Raw genomic sequence first — 18,576 nt, 5'->3', positions numbered from 1 at the left:
CCTCTGCTAGAGAGATATTTTTTTCTTCTGGTGTGGCCCAAACAAGGGAAAGCGTAGCATTTTGCCTGGGTGGACTGAATTTTGGCTGTGAGCCAATACCATTACAGACAGTGTGGAAGTCCTGAGCATGAAGTGCATCCTCGCAAAACCTTTTTAGTGATTAAGTCAGTAACCTCAGAGAGGATTGTACTTCCTAGGAGCACAATATTAGAAATTTAATGATGGGAAATAAAACATACTGACAGAACACGAGGCAAAACATGGAAATGACGGAAGCGTTGAGGGGGGGAGGGGCATATATAGATATGCTACTTTGTTAGGTACACTTTGTAGAAGCAGCTTGGGCCCCTTTTCTTCATGGCACAGATTCAACAAGATTGAAACATTTCTCAGAGATTTTGGTGTATATTGACATGATATCATCACAAAGTTGCTGCAGATTTGTCAGCTGCACATCCATCATGCAAATCTCTCCTTCACATCTCTAACATGCTCTATTGGATTGAGATCTGGTAGCTGTGGAGGGCATTTTGCTCCAGCAAAGTCATTTTCATTTTCAACAAAACAGCTTTGTGACATGGTGCTTTATCACCCACAAGGAAATGGATACACTGTGGTCATAAAGGGATGAACATGGTCAGCAACAGTACTCAGGCAGGCTGTAGCATTTAATAACGCTCAACTGCTTCTATTGGCCCAAAGTGTGCCACGCTTTTACTTTGTCTACACCAAATTCTGATCCTACCATCTGAATGTGACAGCAATAATTACAACAGTTTTTAAAAAAATTTTAAAGCCTGTGAGAAATGTAACCTCAGTTTCCAGTTCTTAGCTAACAGGAGTGGCACCCAGTGGTCTTCCTCTGCTGTAGCCCATCTGCTGCAAGGTTCAGCATGTCATGCATTCAGAGATGCTCTTTGTCCTTCTTTGGTTGTAATGAGTTGTTATTTGAGTTGCCTTTCAGCTCAAAGCAACCTGGCCATTGTCCTGTCACCTCTGGCATCAACGAGGCATTTTCATCTGGAGAGCTGCAATGCACTGGATATTTTCTCTTTTTTGTGAACCTTACAATGGCTCTGTGGAAAAATCCCAGTAGATCAGCACTTTCTGAACTATTCAGACCAGCCTGTCTGGCACCAATAACCATGCCACAGTCAAAGTCACTTAAATTGCCTTTCTTCCCTAAATCACCTTGTTCACTTTGAACTTCAGCAAGTCATCTCGACTGTGTCTGCATGTCGACATGCATCGAGCTGTTGTGTGTGTGCTGATTAGATAGTTGTGTTGATGTTAACAACTAGTTACAGGTATCTAACACATGAGTTAGTTCTTTTCCAAAAATAAGTTGTTTCAGGGTATTTACCCAACTTCCAGATGTAACTAATCAGTTTGAACTCTAAAGACTGACCTGACACTTAATAAAATGGATAAGTTAAGGGGAAACATTGTCAACTGTATTTAAAGATAACATTTATTGTGATACAGAAATTAATGAATCTCTAAGATTATTCTTTTCATAGTGACAGAAGAGCACTGAGATTTAAAGCACACTTGTTGGAGGCTGATTGGCTCGCTGAAGGCGGGCAAGAGGATGATTGGGCTAGAGTAATGATGTCGGTATTGACTTTGACAGTGTGGGAAAGTGGAAGTGGTGTAAAGAACAGACTAGCAGTCGAACAACCAGGAAAGCAGGCAAGTGAGTGATTACACGTTTTCATTACTAAACTTATGCATAAGCTTCACCGTGTTTAAATTAGCAAAAGATGAGAAGAGGATCGTATCAAAGTAAACCCAGCTAGAATAGCACTGAGTATTTTATGCTAACCCTAAAAGTGCATACTGTTTTGTGGCAAACACGTCTCCTATGTGCATTCATATAGTCCAGTTACAAATAGTTGTATTTATGCTATGAGTGACAATGATTGAGTTATTACAAGCTATTTTTGGTCATTAAAAGAGTAAAATTAGCTTAATTACTAAATCTTGAGTGAGGGATTTGTGACTAGTTGCAAAGACAGCAGGAAGTACTGATTATAGATATTCATGCTATTGACATAGGCTGACTTTAGGGCATCCACTAAGGAGCTGTGATGTTTTTTATGGATCTTCTTGACCAAGATCAAAGCAACAGAGTCCTGTGATCCTCATCTTTGTGGACTGGAGAACTGACAGTCAGGAGAGGGTTGAAAGGTCTACCAAATGAAGCTATTAATTTCTATTCTCAGCTCCATGCCATGAAAGCATTTGGACTGATAAAAAAGCTGCTTAATGGGTCAGTGGTGAATCTGGAAGAACAAAGATTGAATCCCTAAGAATGTAACAGTCTGAAGAGCCATACTGAATACTCTCTCTCTCTCTCTCTCTCTCTCTCTCTCTCTCTCTATGTGTCTCAGTCTCTGCTTTTCTAAAATAATTTGGTGCATTCACACAATCCTTGCCTCCCTGACTTTGTCCTCAGTCATTATGTCTATTATGTCTGCTTCACGTGGACCTTAAATGCGATGACATGGTACATACTGTGCTCTGAGTCCCTGTTCTCCCTTTCTCCCTCACTCTCTCTCCCTTTCTTTCCTTCCTATTGTTCACCTGCAACATGTGCTTCTGTAGATTAGAGTTGGCATTTGCCTCCTGACCACCCCAGGTGAATACTGTAAGCACGAGTGCGTGTCCCAGGCCGTGGCCGACCTATGGTTTACTGAATGCAGACTTGCGCACATAGCCACCAAGGAACTCTGAGCTAGCTTGGTTTGACACGGTACCTCTTCATATTTTTGGAAATCTAAATCTCTAAGCCCCAGGTTCTGTCTTGCTTCACAGAGTCAGACAAGGGGTTTGGGAGGATTTTTCTTTTTATGTTTTAGCTGAAGATGGAGGGAAGGTGCTTTAATAGCCTGCAGCCTCTTTAGGTGTCTTTCCGCACTAAGATTTTGATTGGCGGCCCAGGGACTCAGGCAGTATTACCATAGTTATCTCACTATACCACACACCTGCAACACTCAGAGCTTCCTGAGCTGTCTGTCATGCCTCTCAATTTGCACCACAAGTTGGACAAAAAAAAAAGAAAAGGGTCAATTAAGGGTGCAGACCCATAGCAGAAAGGTCACATTGGCGACCATCGCTGTGGATCTCTCCAAAGCAATTTACCAAAAAGTCTTTCATGCCACCTTCTCTGTCACTGAATGCTAATGCTAATTGAACATGTGTGACCAATCAAAACAGTCTGTTGGCCATGGAGGAAGAAGCAGATTATCCATTTACACATGATCAGTGTCTGCAGCTGAAGACCTAGAACAACTTCTTTATAGCAATCTGCAAGCTGTGACATTACACATTAATTGATTATCTCGTCATAAAATCAAATGCAAAGCAGCAGTAAATCCTTCCACAAATGTACTTGAAAAACAAATGGGAGTGGTCTATTATTATTTTAGTCAACTGTTACAAAAATTAACTAATAGTTTGAGCACGATAAAGCGAGTTCTTACATATAGAAAAATGTGGTTTGTATATTATTTAAATAATGGCTATAACCATGCACGAAATACAGGGACTATAGTCATAATAGTAGCAATTTTACAGAGCATTACTTGTGTTGTGTATAGTGACCTTTGACCTTTAGAGTGCATTTCTAAAGAGGTTTGCTTTCTCTTCTTTATGTTTCACTAAACGAGGCTTTTAACAGTGCGCTTACTTTCATTTTTTGTGTAATCTCCTTTCTGTCTCTTTCAGACTCTCACGGCATGGATCTGTTTGCAGTCGCAGTCCATGAGTTTGGTCATGCCATCGGTCTGGTCCACACCTCTGCAATGGAGTCCATCATGAGACCGTACTACCAGGGCCCTGTTGGAGACCCTCTAAAATATGATCTACCCTATGAAGACAAAGTCAGAGTTTGGCAGCTTTATGGTATGTAAAAGGCGCCTGTGTGTGTGTGTGTGTGTGTGTGTGTGTGTGTGTGTGTGTGTGTGTGTGTGTGTGTGTGTGTGTGTGTGTGTGTGTGTCAGGGAGATGAGCCAGAAAAGTAAATTACTTTGATTCCTAACAAATTTCCATTTATTGAATCTGCCTCAGGTGTTACTGAAAAGCACAAATCCATAAACATTGAAGCAAACTGGCTGTGTAACTATGAAAAGGATCATAACAGCAAGTAAAGACAGGCATAATGATGCCAATAATGAACTAAAACACACAATTAGAAACATCAGGGTGGCAGGGTGGATAGAAATATAATTAGTGTTGGACAATAAATGATACCAACCTCTCCCGCAGGGGAATTGTAGAAAAGGGGAGAGACCAAAAAGGGGTACTGCAAATTTATAGGGTTGCACCAAAGAAGAAGAAAAGGATGAGGAGGGGCTCTCACTGACAATGAAGATAACTACAGGCTTGGGGATCCTGGAGTTTAGAACACATTTTGTGTAATTATAACAATATGTAATTTGTGACCCGGTTACACACAAGAGACAACATTTCAACAGGCATAAAATGGCATTTTTGCACCAACAAGGTGATTAGAATTAGCTGAGAACTTGACATGTGTCAGCACAGTGTGCAGCGTGTCCTTAACAACGCATTGCACATATAAAAAAGTAGAAGTAGCAGGCCTAAAAAACTATCTATAGCAAATGAATTGCACTGTCATGTCCTGAAAATAAGGAAAAAGGCAGCAAAGACCTGACACAGGACCTGCATCTGCACCTGTTGTTGGTGCATATTTGCACATTTCAGTAGGTCACTGCACCTATTTCCCATTTCCTGGCATAACATAAAGAAATGAGGGGTGACTCAAGGCCTGAAACAATATATGACCTAAATCAGAACTGCTTAATTTATTTTTCCTATTACAGTCAGCTGTTTCGTGTATTTCCATAATTATATTGAACAATTTTATGCTCCTGGCTAAGCCTCTTTACTGGAAATATAGTTTTGTTTTTTCCCATCATTAATATGAAATATGTGCTGCAGTAAATACTCACAAAATTATCTGCTTACCTGATGAATCATCATTAGTAACAAGCAGTGTCAAACATGATCAATGCTGTGAAGTCTCCGACCCTTCATAGAATCCTTCTCTGCTGGCCGTGAGTCATGATCCTTGGCTGTAATTATGTTTGTCTCGCAGTAAACTAGTGGCTGTGACAGCTCAGGAGACTGAAGATACAGCAGCCTCATCTCATGCAGGGGGCACCAATTTATGAGCTCTGCAGAGCAAGGTTATTGATTTAATGAAAACATGGATGGAGTTAATTGGACCTCATTATGCCATGTGACTTCATCAAACCTTTCCCTGATCCAGGAAGTGACAGTGAGACAAGAAAGAAAGAAAATGATGACTTTTAGAAAAACACAATCAAGTGCGGGGATAAATAATGGTGGCGTGTGATTTGAATTGCTGAATCCTGTTGAAGGGGAATATTGTGATACGTGGAAATGATCAAACTACCTCATTTTGAGATGACTTTGGATCCAAAAAAATGTTGGTGATCACAACCCCCGTGGTTATTCCTAACCAACCAATGACCAGTCCTACAAATATCTTTCTGTCCGCACTGATAGCACTGTAACCTCACATATTTATTTTAGTCATACATACTTTTGACTCCTCCATTGTTGAATGATTTGGCAACTTTTTTCTGTCATTAAAATCAAAGCTAACCCGTTTTGTTCAGACTGTGTTCTACCTATGAGTACCTGGAACAAGAAGAAAAAATCCATTGTGATCCACATTCTGTACTGCAGTAAGAGCTGCAACCATCAAGCTGATGGCATAGAGTTCAGTAGTGCAAACTGAACTCAAGGGCTCTATTCTTTTTCTACATCTTACAATTTTAAACTGTCCTCTAGAATAGTATGAGACCACATAGGTTGCCCTCAGGGCAGTTTTAATTCACTTTGAGTGATGAATCTTCTTTTGTTTCTATCTAGTTATCTAATTGTCTATCCCTGCACACACTTGCACAGGAAGTGCTTGGAAACCCATGCCACGAAGTTCCCGGTGCACAATTTTTGTGCTGATGTTAATGCCAAATTATTGGCATTAATAGGGTGACCAACCGTCCTCTTTTTTTGCACTTGCTGACTTGTAAAAGCCTATATGACATTTTTTATTTCACCATTCATTAACTGCACAGAGAAGGCATAGTTTAAATACGTTAAAGTTTTCTTTAAGTAAACAGTTTTATTAAAGTTCTTCATGACTGGTGCAAGTGTCCTCTTTTTTGGAAATCAAAATATGGTCACCATGGCATTAAGCCATTATGATCCTGTGGCAATGGGACTGAAAATGTGTCATATGAAATGTAAGACACAAATGGAGAACAAAAGAAACTAAATAAATTATCAAAAATAGTATAAGGGATTTATTGTTATTACATATGTTTGTCTTGTTTTCCCAGGTGTTAGAGACTCAGTGTCCCACACAAATCAACCAGGCAGTTCGTCTCAGACAGCCGAGCCTCCTGTCCTGCTAGATCTTCCTGAAAACAGGTCCACGGTCATGTGAGTAGAAGTATAAAAGGTATCTGTTATCTTTTAAATGCAACAGAAATAGATCTGGCACTCTAATAATAATGCAGTCCATAAAAATCACTTAATTCCTTAGTAGTTGTTTTAAGGTCTCTTTTACCTAAATTAGCTGCATTGTTTGGAAGAAGGAAAGCCAATTTCAGTATTCATTTCATCTTAATTTCATAAATTTAGTAAAGCAGGCATGATGGCCAGAGGGTCTGTGTCAATAAAACTCAAAGCACAGTTCATCTCAGGACACAACTTATTGAAATGCTTTTTGATTGAAGTGAAAACAAGCCTCAGCAGAAGCAAATAAACCATCTTCTCAATGTGCATTCTGTCTATTTATATACAGTAGTTGTGGAAAAATGGTGTTATTAAAGTCATGACAATAAATGAATTTACATCCACAGGCCTCATGCAGGTGGTATTCATTTGTTTTATTTCACTGGATTGAATCACATTACAAAGAGATTTCAGTTTTTGGGATGATTCCTTGTACATAATTGCATTGTGATTGTTTTATAATTGTATCAGGTTTTTGTTACTTCCACTGAGACGTAGTGTAATGAATCTATGCAGGCTTACATTCATTGTAAAAAAGAATTTTCTTGCGGGGAGGGGGAGACTTGATAGAACTTGTAAGGTACCAAAAAGCAAATTAGCCAAGAGTGAGCATGGGACCTTGCCCATCAAATTAAGCAATTCTCAGAAGACAGTTGGGCAGCTATCAACCTGTAGTTTCTTTAGGTTATCAAGCTTAATTAGACTGCATTTTGTCCATTTATACATTTTGAGAGTACATACACTCTCTCGCACACATCACACACACAACCTAACCACTCAACCCCAGCCTGGGGTAGCCCCCAAAAACAAAGCAAACCTGAAGAAACTTTAGTCTGAAGGTCTAAAGAGTTTAGTTAGTTTCAGATGGGTGGAGGTACAAATACAACTACACACAGTGAGGTAATGCTAAAACACCACAGATGAACATTTAGCAGCGTTTGCTCGCCAGTTTCAGACGTCCACTAGCTTCATTAATTGTTTCCTGCTGCCTTGGTCAGGTCATGATGTGTGGAAAAAGCTAGATTGGGCCCGACAAGGGCACCAATACTGACCACTGCACTGTGGTGTAGCGCTAATAGAGTTCTGAATAGAGACCTTTGTTGGTAATATAAGGCCTGGCAGGCTCTCACTCTCAGCCCTGTGGTGCTAATGGCTTCATCATTGGCATGCAGGCCACGTCAGTGATTTAAATCACTTAAAAACCTTGGGGATAAACACACCGAGGGATTTCACCATGTCAGCCTGATAGCTACCTCACTTCTTTTAGCATGGTTTCAGTGATTCACGCACAGGCACCTGAGAGGATATCAGGAACAGCTTGTGCAAAATTTCTCAGAAGGGGTCGACGCATGTCAGTAAAAAGCTACGCAATATAATCGGTCAAATAATTTTTTCACTTTTCACAACAGGAAATTTTTGCAAATGAGAGGTGAGTCATTAGAACCGAGATACAACATTTTCTGTGGTGGCTAGAGGTCTAAAGCTTTATAAATGTCCAGTTTAGAATCCAGCAGATCCTTGTTATCGCTCATTTTACGCTGTTTTTCCCTTCTTACTTTCTTCCCATCTCTCTCAGGCTGGCACGAGATACCCCAGACAGATGCACCAGTCACTTTGATGCAGTGGCCCAGATACGAGGAGAGGCCTTCTTTTTCAAAGGTACAACAGCACAAACAGTGAAAGAGATATGCAAAGCTGCAGAGCTATGAGGGGAGGGAAAATAACCCAAAACAAAAAAGAAAAGAAACGAGAAATTAGCCAAAAGAGCAGCAGTGGAGAAAGAGTCAAATGAAAGAAGTGAGAAAGGGAAAGAGAATGAGAGCGAGGTGGTAGTTGTAGATACCCGACTGAGCCAGTTGAGCCCTGCTGAGAGACTTCAGTATAAAAATTACATCACCCTTTCATGCTTGCCCTCTGGAGGAATGACCCCTAGCCTCCCACTGACAACAGAAACAAGAAACAGACTTGCATACCTTCTGCAGTAGCAGTGTTAGTAAAGTCTACTGAATTTTAACGATGTTTTTATAGAACTTTTTAATATAATTTGTTTTTGTTGTCACACTTTAAAATCAAGGACATGGAACGTTTGTAGATAATTAATAGAATATTTAGATTTATCTGTAGCTCTTAGCAGCCTTTAATAATTGTATTATGTCTTCCTGCCACAAATATCAAACCTTTCAAACTAGGGCTGCTCCTTGTCACTTGTAGGTCATTGCTTGTTGTGTTTCTTGTACACTTTACATGATTAAGTCTGGAAGGACATTTAGAGCAGAAGTAATAGTGTTGTTCCTCTTATTTTGAACCTGTTCTTCATAGGGAAATACTTCTGGCGACTAACAAGAGAGAAGCACCTGGTGTCTCTGCGTCCTGCTCAGATCCATCGCTTCTGGCGGGGCCTCCCAACCAATCTGGATAGTGTGGACGCAGTGTACGAGAGGCCTGGGGACCACAAAATTGTATTTTTTAAAGGTACAGTATCAAAAACATTGGAAGAGAGCAGGTGGGATTTTTAAGGAAATTGTGTATTTTGTAAGTCTATGTGAGTAGGAGAGGAGTTAGGCAATGACATTTAAAGTATTGAAAAGAAGGACATAAACAAGCTACAACTTTTGAGCTACCACTGTGGTTAAGACTACACAAAAAAACTACACAAAAAAACATATGTGTGCGTTTTGTTTTTTTTTTAAATTTAATTATTTCCTTTCATTATTTTCTTTTCAAATGTATCCTCTCAGATGTCTTTTCTTTATAAAACATCATATTGGTAAGTAGGTTTTAACTCGTTATGTTTAACTTTCTTTAGGTTTAAAATACTGGGTATTTAAAGACAATATTGTGGAGGAAGGTTACCCTCGTCCCATCAGTGACTTTGGCCTACCGTTGGAGGGTGTGGACGCTGCCTTTGTTTGGCTACACAACGACAAAACCTACTTCTTTAAGGACAACCGCTATTGGCGATACGATGACCACCTGAGACGAATGGACCTGGGCTACCCTAAGGACAGCAACCTCTGGAAAGGGCTGCCATCACAACTTGATGATGCCATGAGGTGGTCTGATGGTAAGTAATCTTTTTTTTTTTTACACAGTTTTGCCCGCCCATCTTATGTGCATAAAATGATGAAAAAGAGAGGCAAAGTTGACACTGGCACAGTTGTGTCCTTGGGCAAGATACTGAACCCCAGACCTTCCCTGATGGATGCACTGTTGTATGTGTGGGTGCATGTGAGTGCATGTCCTAGATAGATAGCGGATTGCATGTACAGAATAATGATGTGACTTTGATTAGAATTGCATAGCACAGTATGCATACCAGTTGGTTAACCATTTACTTTACTGTGAAATTTGACATGGACATCTTGTCCTTATCCAAGAGTTTCAACTAAAACAAAGTCAGCTGAGCACTTTGTTTTAGACACTGAAGTGTTGTGTGCTCTAAGACAGAGCTAGAGGTAGAAGACGCAGAACCTAAAATTTCTTTCTGCAGTGCTTTACAGTGAGTGATGATAATTTGAAATTTAAGAAAAACACTAAAGAGTTTATTTCCTTTAAGGAAATAACCATATGTTTGATAATAAATCTGCAAAGCAAATTGTTTACATCATCCTCAAAAAAAATGATCAAAACTACACCTTAATCAATCACCCAGAGTCAGAATGTCCTCAGAGTAAAGCCAGTGACATATTTTTGACCGCTTCTGTCTTGATTAAAAATTGATTATAAAGACACTCTGATTGATTAGATTCAACATATAAATGATGAATTGCCTGTCAGTTTCTTTCAGTGAAAAATGATTACATTTCTCTGAGAAAAATAGAGTCGTAACACTCCACCACAGCATCAAACCAGTAGTCTGCTGTGCTATTTTCTAAGCCTAAGGCAAGACTATGCAACACCGTTCTCAGGGGAAGTCCTTAGACCGGAATAAAGTTTGAGAAGAATATGAGACAACAGAACAATTAGGCAAGTTAGGAATGCAGCTTCAAGTCTTGGATGAAATTTTAGGCCTTGCTATTGGCATAAGGATGGCAGTGTCATTCACTGAGCCAGTCACTCCACCACTTCCATTCAGAAGTATGTCTTGAAATGTCACTGAATAGTTCGTCGTGGGATTTTTTTACGCAATGTTGTGGTTCCTAGTTGATTCCCTCTATTAGGAGCCCTTTACTTTTCTTTAACATATGCAAAAAGCAAACTCTTAACACGTTAGCATTGCCTTCAATACAACTATGTAACAAAAAAAAGTGTCATGAGCCTCAGTAAATCCTGATCTGTCAGATGGCAGGGTCAGGATTTGGTGCAAACAACATGAAAGCATGGAGCCATCCAGCTTTGTAGCAATGATTCAGACTGGTAGTGGTGTAATGGTTTTTTTTTTATGTCTTGTCACACTTAGGGACACTTAATATCAACTGAGCATATACCCTTTACACGCAGTGTAGGTATTTGTTTTATAGCTGATTCCAGCAGAATAACATGCAATGTCATAAAGCTTAAATTATGTCAGACTGGTTTCTTGAATTTGACATTGAGTTCACTTTACTCAAATGGCCTCCGTAGCCATTAATAGGACACCTTTGGGATGTGGTGGAATGGGAATTTTGCATCATGGCGCTGAAAAAATCTGGAGCAGCTGTGTGATGCTATCATGTCAATATGGACCAAAATCTCTGAGGTATGTTTCTAGCCCCGTGTTGGATTTGTACCCCAAAGAACTGTCTGAAGGCAAAAACCACATTGTTTAATTTTTAAAAAATACTGTAGAGATATTATAGATTGCTATAAAATCAAATGTACAGCTTTGTAATTCACAGAGAGAGTATCCTTGTGATTTTGGTCCTGTCTTACCTTCTTCTTTTGCATTATAAATGTTAACATTTATCATTTTAAGTCAAATGTAGACAAATTGCTGTGACTTTTTTAATTTACCCTTCCCAAATAATGTTTCCAAGCTCACCTCATCAGCTTCAAATTCCTCATTATCTTTATATTTTACATAAATAACTACCTGCAAGTGTGCATTACCAATTCTATTCAATTTCAGTTACATTTTATTTAGATGGTTCCATCCCACAACAGAACACTTAGTATTGTTTGACAATGACCCTACAATAATAAAGAGAATACGCCAAACACTTGGTGACAGTGGGAAGAAAGAATTCCCTTTTAACAGGAAAGAACCTCGAGCAGAACCAGAGTCAGGGAGGGGCAGCCATCTGCCAACACTGTCGTTGAATTTAAGTGTCGTTTGGCAGAATATGGTTATTTTACCAAAACCTTTTGTTTTGCTTATTCTTCAGTCTTAAAATGTATGCTTCATTCTTACATGAATAATGTAAGACTGCCCTCTGGAGTACTCACAGCCAGTCATGTTGTAACATCCAGGCTGTTTTTTGTCCAGCTGACTCCTGTAACCTGCGGTGCAATTTGTGATCTATTATTTCTGTCATGGATCTTTCAGAATAAGTGAAGCATGTTCCATGGATTTAAAAATTTAAGCATGTTCTGGGGATTCAGTGTTCAGATTCCGAGACAAATCAAAAGCCTAATACGTGTCCTTTAAGAGTTTTCATTATTCACGCAATGCATTTTGTTCCACCATTTGCTCCTATTTCATTTTAGTTTATTTATATTTGGCATTCCTTGGATGCATCCATGATTGTTTTGGTGTGGCTGTAGGATACAGATTAGAAGAACATTTGCATTTGTTTATTAATTTGTTTAATTTTTTTCATGTGTCAATAGAGGGTTGGGAGTTTGTTTGTTTTTTTAACCTTTATCTGTTATTGACGTTGCACACATGGTCTTGTCTGCCAACACTGCTTCATATTCGCAGTGTCAAACCTTGGAGCTTGCCCAGTGTAATCACTTTGTATAGCTCCACTGTACCAGCTGACTCAAGGTCACAACACATCACTCCTGCATCTTGGTTAAGAGTTGTAAAATCGCCTGAACACCATGTGTTCAAACAAAAGCAGCAGTTCTTTTCTGTCAGTGTATTAGGCTCTGGATGGTGCTTGAGAGTGTTTTTGGATTTTGAAAATCCATCAAAAAAGCAGACACTTATTTTTAAAATTTGAGAATGCTCAGTGGAAGCCAGGATGTCTCTAACCAACCCTGCAGCGCATGTAAATACAGCAAAGCTCTTTTTTCCCTGTCAGTGGTCTGTGTTCTGTCTTCCAAGCTTGTAGACTCGGAGGTCTCTGAGCTCTTTGATGAGTTTACCCACATGTTTGTATATTTGTGTGTGTGTGTGTGTGTGTGTGTGTGTGTGTGTGTGTGTGTGTGTGTGTGTGTGTGTGTGTGTGTGTGTGTGTGTGTGTGTGTGTGTGTGTACACATAAGGGTACTTGTTCTTCCTCTGCAGAATTTTCAACAAGAAACAAACCTTCTGCTCCCTGTTACACCACCCCATGCAAGTGCAGTTTACATGAAAGAACACTTGTGAATGAAAGGTGTTCACACGTGTAAACAGGTTAGTCTAGATAGAGTTTACGGGGTGGTTATGAACCTAAAACAGACCATACTCTTCGATGCTGTCTCCTTGTGAAGCATCTACAGGTTGCCACCCACCCTACTTGGCAGATTTGGCTCTCTCTGATTTCCTTTTACTAAAATTGAAACTCAAGTTGAAAGGCTGACACAGGGGAGAAGATCCAACTATCTTTGCAAAAATTGCCAAATTTAAATCCATTTTGGTTTTTGCTTTTATAGTCGCAGTAGTGTGCCTTGATCAATTTTCATAATTCTTAAATGGTGCTAAAGCACTTGCTTGGATGAAGATTGTTTTGGAGGGTTTTTTTGTTGTTGTTGTTGTTGTTGTTGTTGTTGTTGTTGTTGTTGTTTTTATCGTTTTGAGATAAAAGCAGTCAAGTTGGAAACCCATTTGCCTAAATGCACATATACAAACCATGGGACCTGGGAATTGAAGCCACATCAAAGCCTGTTCTCGGTTTGTTTCACCATCTCAGTGTGAATAGACAGGAAATAGAGATTGAAACAGACAAAGGGAAAGAGAGTGATACGACACCAAAGAGGAAAGAGGACACGTGGTGACATCTTGCCATAAAAATTATTTAGAAATACTCGAAGAATGTGTAAGTAATAGAGAATATAAGACTTCAGGACAAAGATATTAAAGTTGTTAGAAATATAGATTCATTCACGTGATACGAATTTTAAAAAAACAGGTAATGACAGTAAAACCATAGAAAATGGTTGAAAAATGGAGGGAAAGAGGACATAAAGTCTATAAATGCTTCTGTAATTCTAAAAACAATCATAGCTGCTGACATCAGTACAGCACTCAGGAATAGTCTTGCCTTTTATGGATTTGATCTTAGACTCAAGTTCTCAGAAACCAGCTAACACTATATCTGCAGTACTGTCAAATTAGTAGAGTCAAAATATCAACTTGAGTTAAGGCCTTAGTCGCACAGGCCTAGAGACCACTGGATAAGTAAAATTGTCTTTTCCCCAGCTGTTGTTGAACAGCTCATCAAAAGCCTTGTTATGTGGTCACTATCGAATGATCTGTTTCTGCTTTGTTGTGCGCTTTTCAACTTTCAGGCTTCACAGACAGTCGGCAAGTGTTTAGGGACAAGTCGGTGTGTTGCATGCTGTCTGTGAGCCTTTTGATGGAACCCCATCTACCTCTTAACAAGCAGTTTCACCAAGTAACTAACCATTTGCCAATCAGGGGAATATGAGTATGAACTTTGGCAGGGCAGTCTTTATTTTTTCAGCCTCACCAAAACTATCATGGTACATAAATGCTGATAAGTGTGGATTATTACACAGCCAAGAATTGCAGTGACTAAAAGCAGCATTTACTCAAGAGCAGTCATTAGGGTAAATATGAGACCAATGAGACCAATTATATTTGTGTTCAGTTTTGCCAGTTCATTGCATAACGTCAGACATGCATTATTTATTTATTTTGTTGTTGTTGTTGTTAATGAAAAGGCCAAAACTAATGAAACAATAGTAGCTAAAGGTGTTAACTGTGAAGACACTCTGACATGCTTCATTCCTTTGGTCCATGGAGCTGTTTTAATTGTTTTTAATTGAGAGCCACACCATTACGTGCACTATCATTATCATGAACTTTGGCAGGGCAGTCCATCTTTAATCAACCTCACCGACACTATGAAGGTACACAAGTGCCGATTAGTGTGTTTTAATACACAGCAAAAAATGGTTGTGAATAAATATTACTATTTATTCCTGTTTCAGAAAAGATTTGCTAAGTAGCACAAAGGAAGTTAAAGTATTTTTAATTGATTAATAAAAGAAATTACATGCCTAGTGAGCATTAATGGCCTTGGGGGCGAGAGACTCACTGGGAAGCTTGAGGAATGTGTTGTGGGTTTTCATCTTTTTACACGATTTAATTACAAAAGTATAACAGCGTCATCCTTTGATTCACATATTTCAGAAGATGTCCTTCAAGATAAGTTACTGGCATAACATATCATATAAATCACCTAATTAGTTTACACCCTTTATATAGGTGAAAATTACTACGAGTCTGCATAGAGTCACAAGCTTATATAACCTATAACGGTGGATGAAACTTAAAGGGTTCACTGTCTTCATGAACTTTATTTGTTCTGCACAGCTCATGACTCATCTTCAGTCAAAGAAGCTGTATTATTAGCCAGAACTCAGTGACATGAAGTGTATTCTCCAGATTCTGACAGCTGTAGGACGCTTGATCTCTGAGGGAAAGAAAGAACAAGTTGAAAAAGACAAAGTGACATTAAGCCCTACTGTACAAGTTTGATCTTCCAATAACTGTGACAGAGGAGAAAGTAGAATGTGTACTATATTCTCTTTGTGAAGATCAAAATGATACTTAAAGTTAGAAAGTGAGGACATGTTTGAAAGGTGAAGACCCTGTGGCCTACGCTTTTTGCAAACAGAGAGAATCAGAATCAGAATCAGAAACTTTATTGTCATTGTCATGAGAACAACGAAATTAAGAGCTGCTTTAGGATTGTAATTTGGCTGTGTAGGTAGGGTAAAGATTGGGAGTACTCAGAAGAATTAAACTCCATAGGTGTGTTTCCATGCACGATAGTGCATCTTGGGCTCTTTATTGTACTATGCTGCAGCTAAGTGTGAATACATCCTCATGATTATGCACAGGAAAAGGATTACTAGGTGCTGTGAGCCTTCACCCACTTAGAGGAAAACTGCTAGACCAGCACAGCTGCCACATCAACTTGCGTTGCACTTTTTAGGCATTTTAATTGTTCTCATTACCCAACACAAACACAAACTACAAAGCAAAAGCATTTATTTCAGGAGCAGCACTATTATAAGAATGAGGATTTCTTGTAAAAGCTGTGGGTCTTGCCACATTTTTCCATCTAGGTTTCGACCTGAGAAAATGTAGAAAATGGAGGCAAAGCGTCCTGGGAGTACAGACACTCATCCTTTTATTTCACTTCAGAAATTGTGTTTGACATGAAAGCTGTTTGGCATGCATTTTTAAGGACAATGCATGGATATGAACATTAGTGCAATAACCAAAAACATACAGTAAGTGACAGCAATGCAGGCAGTACATTACTTCAGATATACACTCACTGGCTACTTTTTTAGGTACACCTATTCAGCTGCTTATTAACACAAATATCTAATGAACAAATCACATGGCAACAACACAGTACATGTTCAACACGAGCTGCTGACGTTCAAAATGAGTATACGCATAAAAACAGGAGCAACAGTAATACAACCAAGTTATGCAGAAAATGCGTCGAACCTTGAAGCAGATGGACTACAGCAGCACGACACCACACTCGTGTCGGCCAAGACAGGCTTACCAAAATTGGACATTAGGAAATTGAAAGAAGCTTGACTGGTGAATTTTAGTTTGGATTTGTTATCGACAAGATGAAAATATGGATAAATTCCTGCCTTTTTTAGGCTGCTCCTGGTGATGTAATCCTGTGAGGGATATGGTCTTGGCACACTTTAAACCCTTTAGGACCAACTGAGCATCGTTTGAATGGCACAGCCTACCTGAGTATTGTTGCTGACCATGCCCATCCCTTTGTGAGCACAGCGTACCTGTTCCCTGAGGTGATAACACACCATGTCACAAAGCTCAAATCATCTCAAATTGATTTCTCAATTATGACAATGAGTTCTCTGAAGTAAAATGGCCTCCACAGCTATCAGATCTCAATCCAGTAGAGCACCTTTGGGATGTGAAGGAACGAGAGATTACATTATGAATATGCAGCTGAAAAATCTGCAGCAACTGTGTGATGCTATCATGTCAATATGGACCCAAATCTCTGAAGAATGTTTCTGGCACTTTCTCTTTATGCCACAAATAATTAAAGCAGTTCTGAAGACAATATCAAGCATTTTCTATTATGGCTACAGGTCCTATATGCCTTAATAAGTCCTTATCTTTTGTTGTTATTGTCTTTCTTCTCATTTCCCCACTTCCTCCAACACTTCCTCACACACTGTGATAGAATAAGATGCGGTTTAGGTATATATACGTCTGAATAAGCATTCACAGACAAACACTATTCACTCCGGAGTTATGAAGCTATAGCTCTTGGAGCTCTTCTGCACTTGGCGAGCTCCAAGGCCATTAACAATGGGAAAACATTTTTCACTTTGCTCAAACTCCTTCACTTGTTTATCTCTTGCCACTTACTTATTAATGAGCCACACCATTATCACATGTTTACTTCCCTCTGCTTGTTTGTCATAGTCACTGGTTAATAAAAAAAATTCATAGGAATCAGGTGAACAGCCTTGGAGGAGGTGGGCGCCTTCACGATAACGAATTCAGTCTGTGGGAGATCAGGAAGCTTATTATGAGTTTGTAAACTACAAACGTTAAGCACATATTAATGCATTCATTCGGAGGTGTTAAGTTTTTCATTTAATTCTGTAATTCAATTTTTTTTGTCTCAAATGAACACAATTTCAATGAGTGCATTCACTATAGCCGCATCAGAAATAGAGCAAGAAAAAAGAACGTGCGAGGAAAATATTGCCCACAAACTTTGTATGTTATTATCATTCATAATACCACATCTGATAAACCCTGAAAATATTTGTCATAATGGCACTCAGCAAAGTGGCATTTACATCAGAAGCACAGTGCCAATGCCCATTTGGTATTCTGGTGACTCTAATTAACTTAAGTGCCTTGTAGTGAATAGACAGGCACAGTGGTGGGTATATCAGTAGCAATCAACTGACAGTTCAATTATTATGTCAAGAGCACCCATAAGGCATTGCTATGGTCTGAACAGCAAAGGCAAATACAAAATCCACTTTATACTACATACCCAGTGCATGTCAGTTTTACTTAATTATTTCTTCAAAAGGATCACATGTTAATATCTAATATGAAAGTATAGTACATAGTTTGCGTGCAAGGAACCAGGCATTCTTGTAATTTTTTTATAGTGATCTTGAGCAGCAGTTCTCCAGGATTTCTGAAGCTCTTTCAGAGTTTTTACTGCAGATGAACAGTAAACGAAAGTCTCCAAGAAACAGTAAATCCATCAAAGACCTGACTGAGGACCTGAGTGATTCATCTGACCCCTCTGTTGATCCATGTACTGTTTGCTAAAGCCTCATCAAAAATAGAAGATTGGAAGGTTGGCTGTAAAGAAGCCATTCTTAATGAAGGCAGGAAAAAACTGAGGTGTGACAAATTATACAAAAAGTGCGCTGGAAATCAGTGGCAACAGGTCGTTTGGAATGATGAATCCAAATTTGTAATTACTGGTTCAAATCTTATTGATTATCTACAGAGGAGGACAGAAAGGTACAACAGTGATGATCAAATGTGTTATGAATCCAGAAAAGTACCATCAGATTTTGATCCACCATGCAATACCATGTAGAGAGAATCTGATTGGCACATTGACAGCTTCATTTTTCAGCATGAAAATGATCCCAAGCATACTGCTACAACAGTAAAAGCATACCTGGATAGAAAAACACACACTGTCAG

The 18,576-nt window shown here is 39.1% G+C and overlaps 1 protein-coding gene across 1 annotated transcript in view; it reads left to right on the top strand.

Annotated features, from left to right (window-relative positions):
• LOC113025907 (matrix metalloproteinase-17-like) overlaps nucleotides 1-18,576 on the top strand; it is a 99,781-nt gene that overhangs the window by 78,298 nt on the left and 2,907 nt on the right. The window contains exons 5-9 of the mRNA XM_026174149.2: nucleotides 3,730-3,906; nucleotides 6,396-6,498; nucleotides 8,150-8,232; nucleotides 8,893-9,045; nucleotides 9,380-9,637. Of these exons, the coding sequence (XP_026029934.1) occupies nucleotides 3,730-3,906; nucleotides 6,396-6,498; nucleotides 8,150-8,232; nucleotides 8,893-9,045; nucleotides 9,380-9,637 (774 nt within the window). The remainder of the gene's footprint in view (nucleotides 1-3,729; nucleotides 3,907-6,395; nucleotides 6,499-8,149; nucleotides 8,233-8,892; nucleotides 9,046-9,379; nucleotides 9,638-18,576) is intronic.

The sequence above is a fragment of the Astatotilapia calliptera genome, chromosome 7 (genome assembly GCF_964374335.1).
Source record: "Astatotilapia calliptera chromosome 7, fAstCal68.1, whole genome shotgun sequence".
Lineage (NCBI taxonomy): Eukaryota > Metazoa > Chordata > Actinopteri > Cichliformes > Cichlidae > Astatotilapia > Astatotilapia calliptera.
This window is presented reverse-complemented; position numbering and strand designations above follow the sequence as displayed.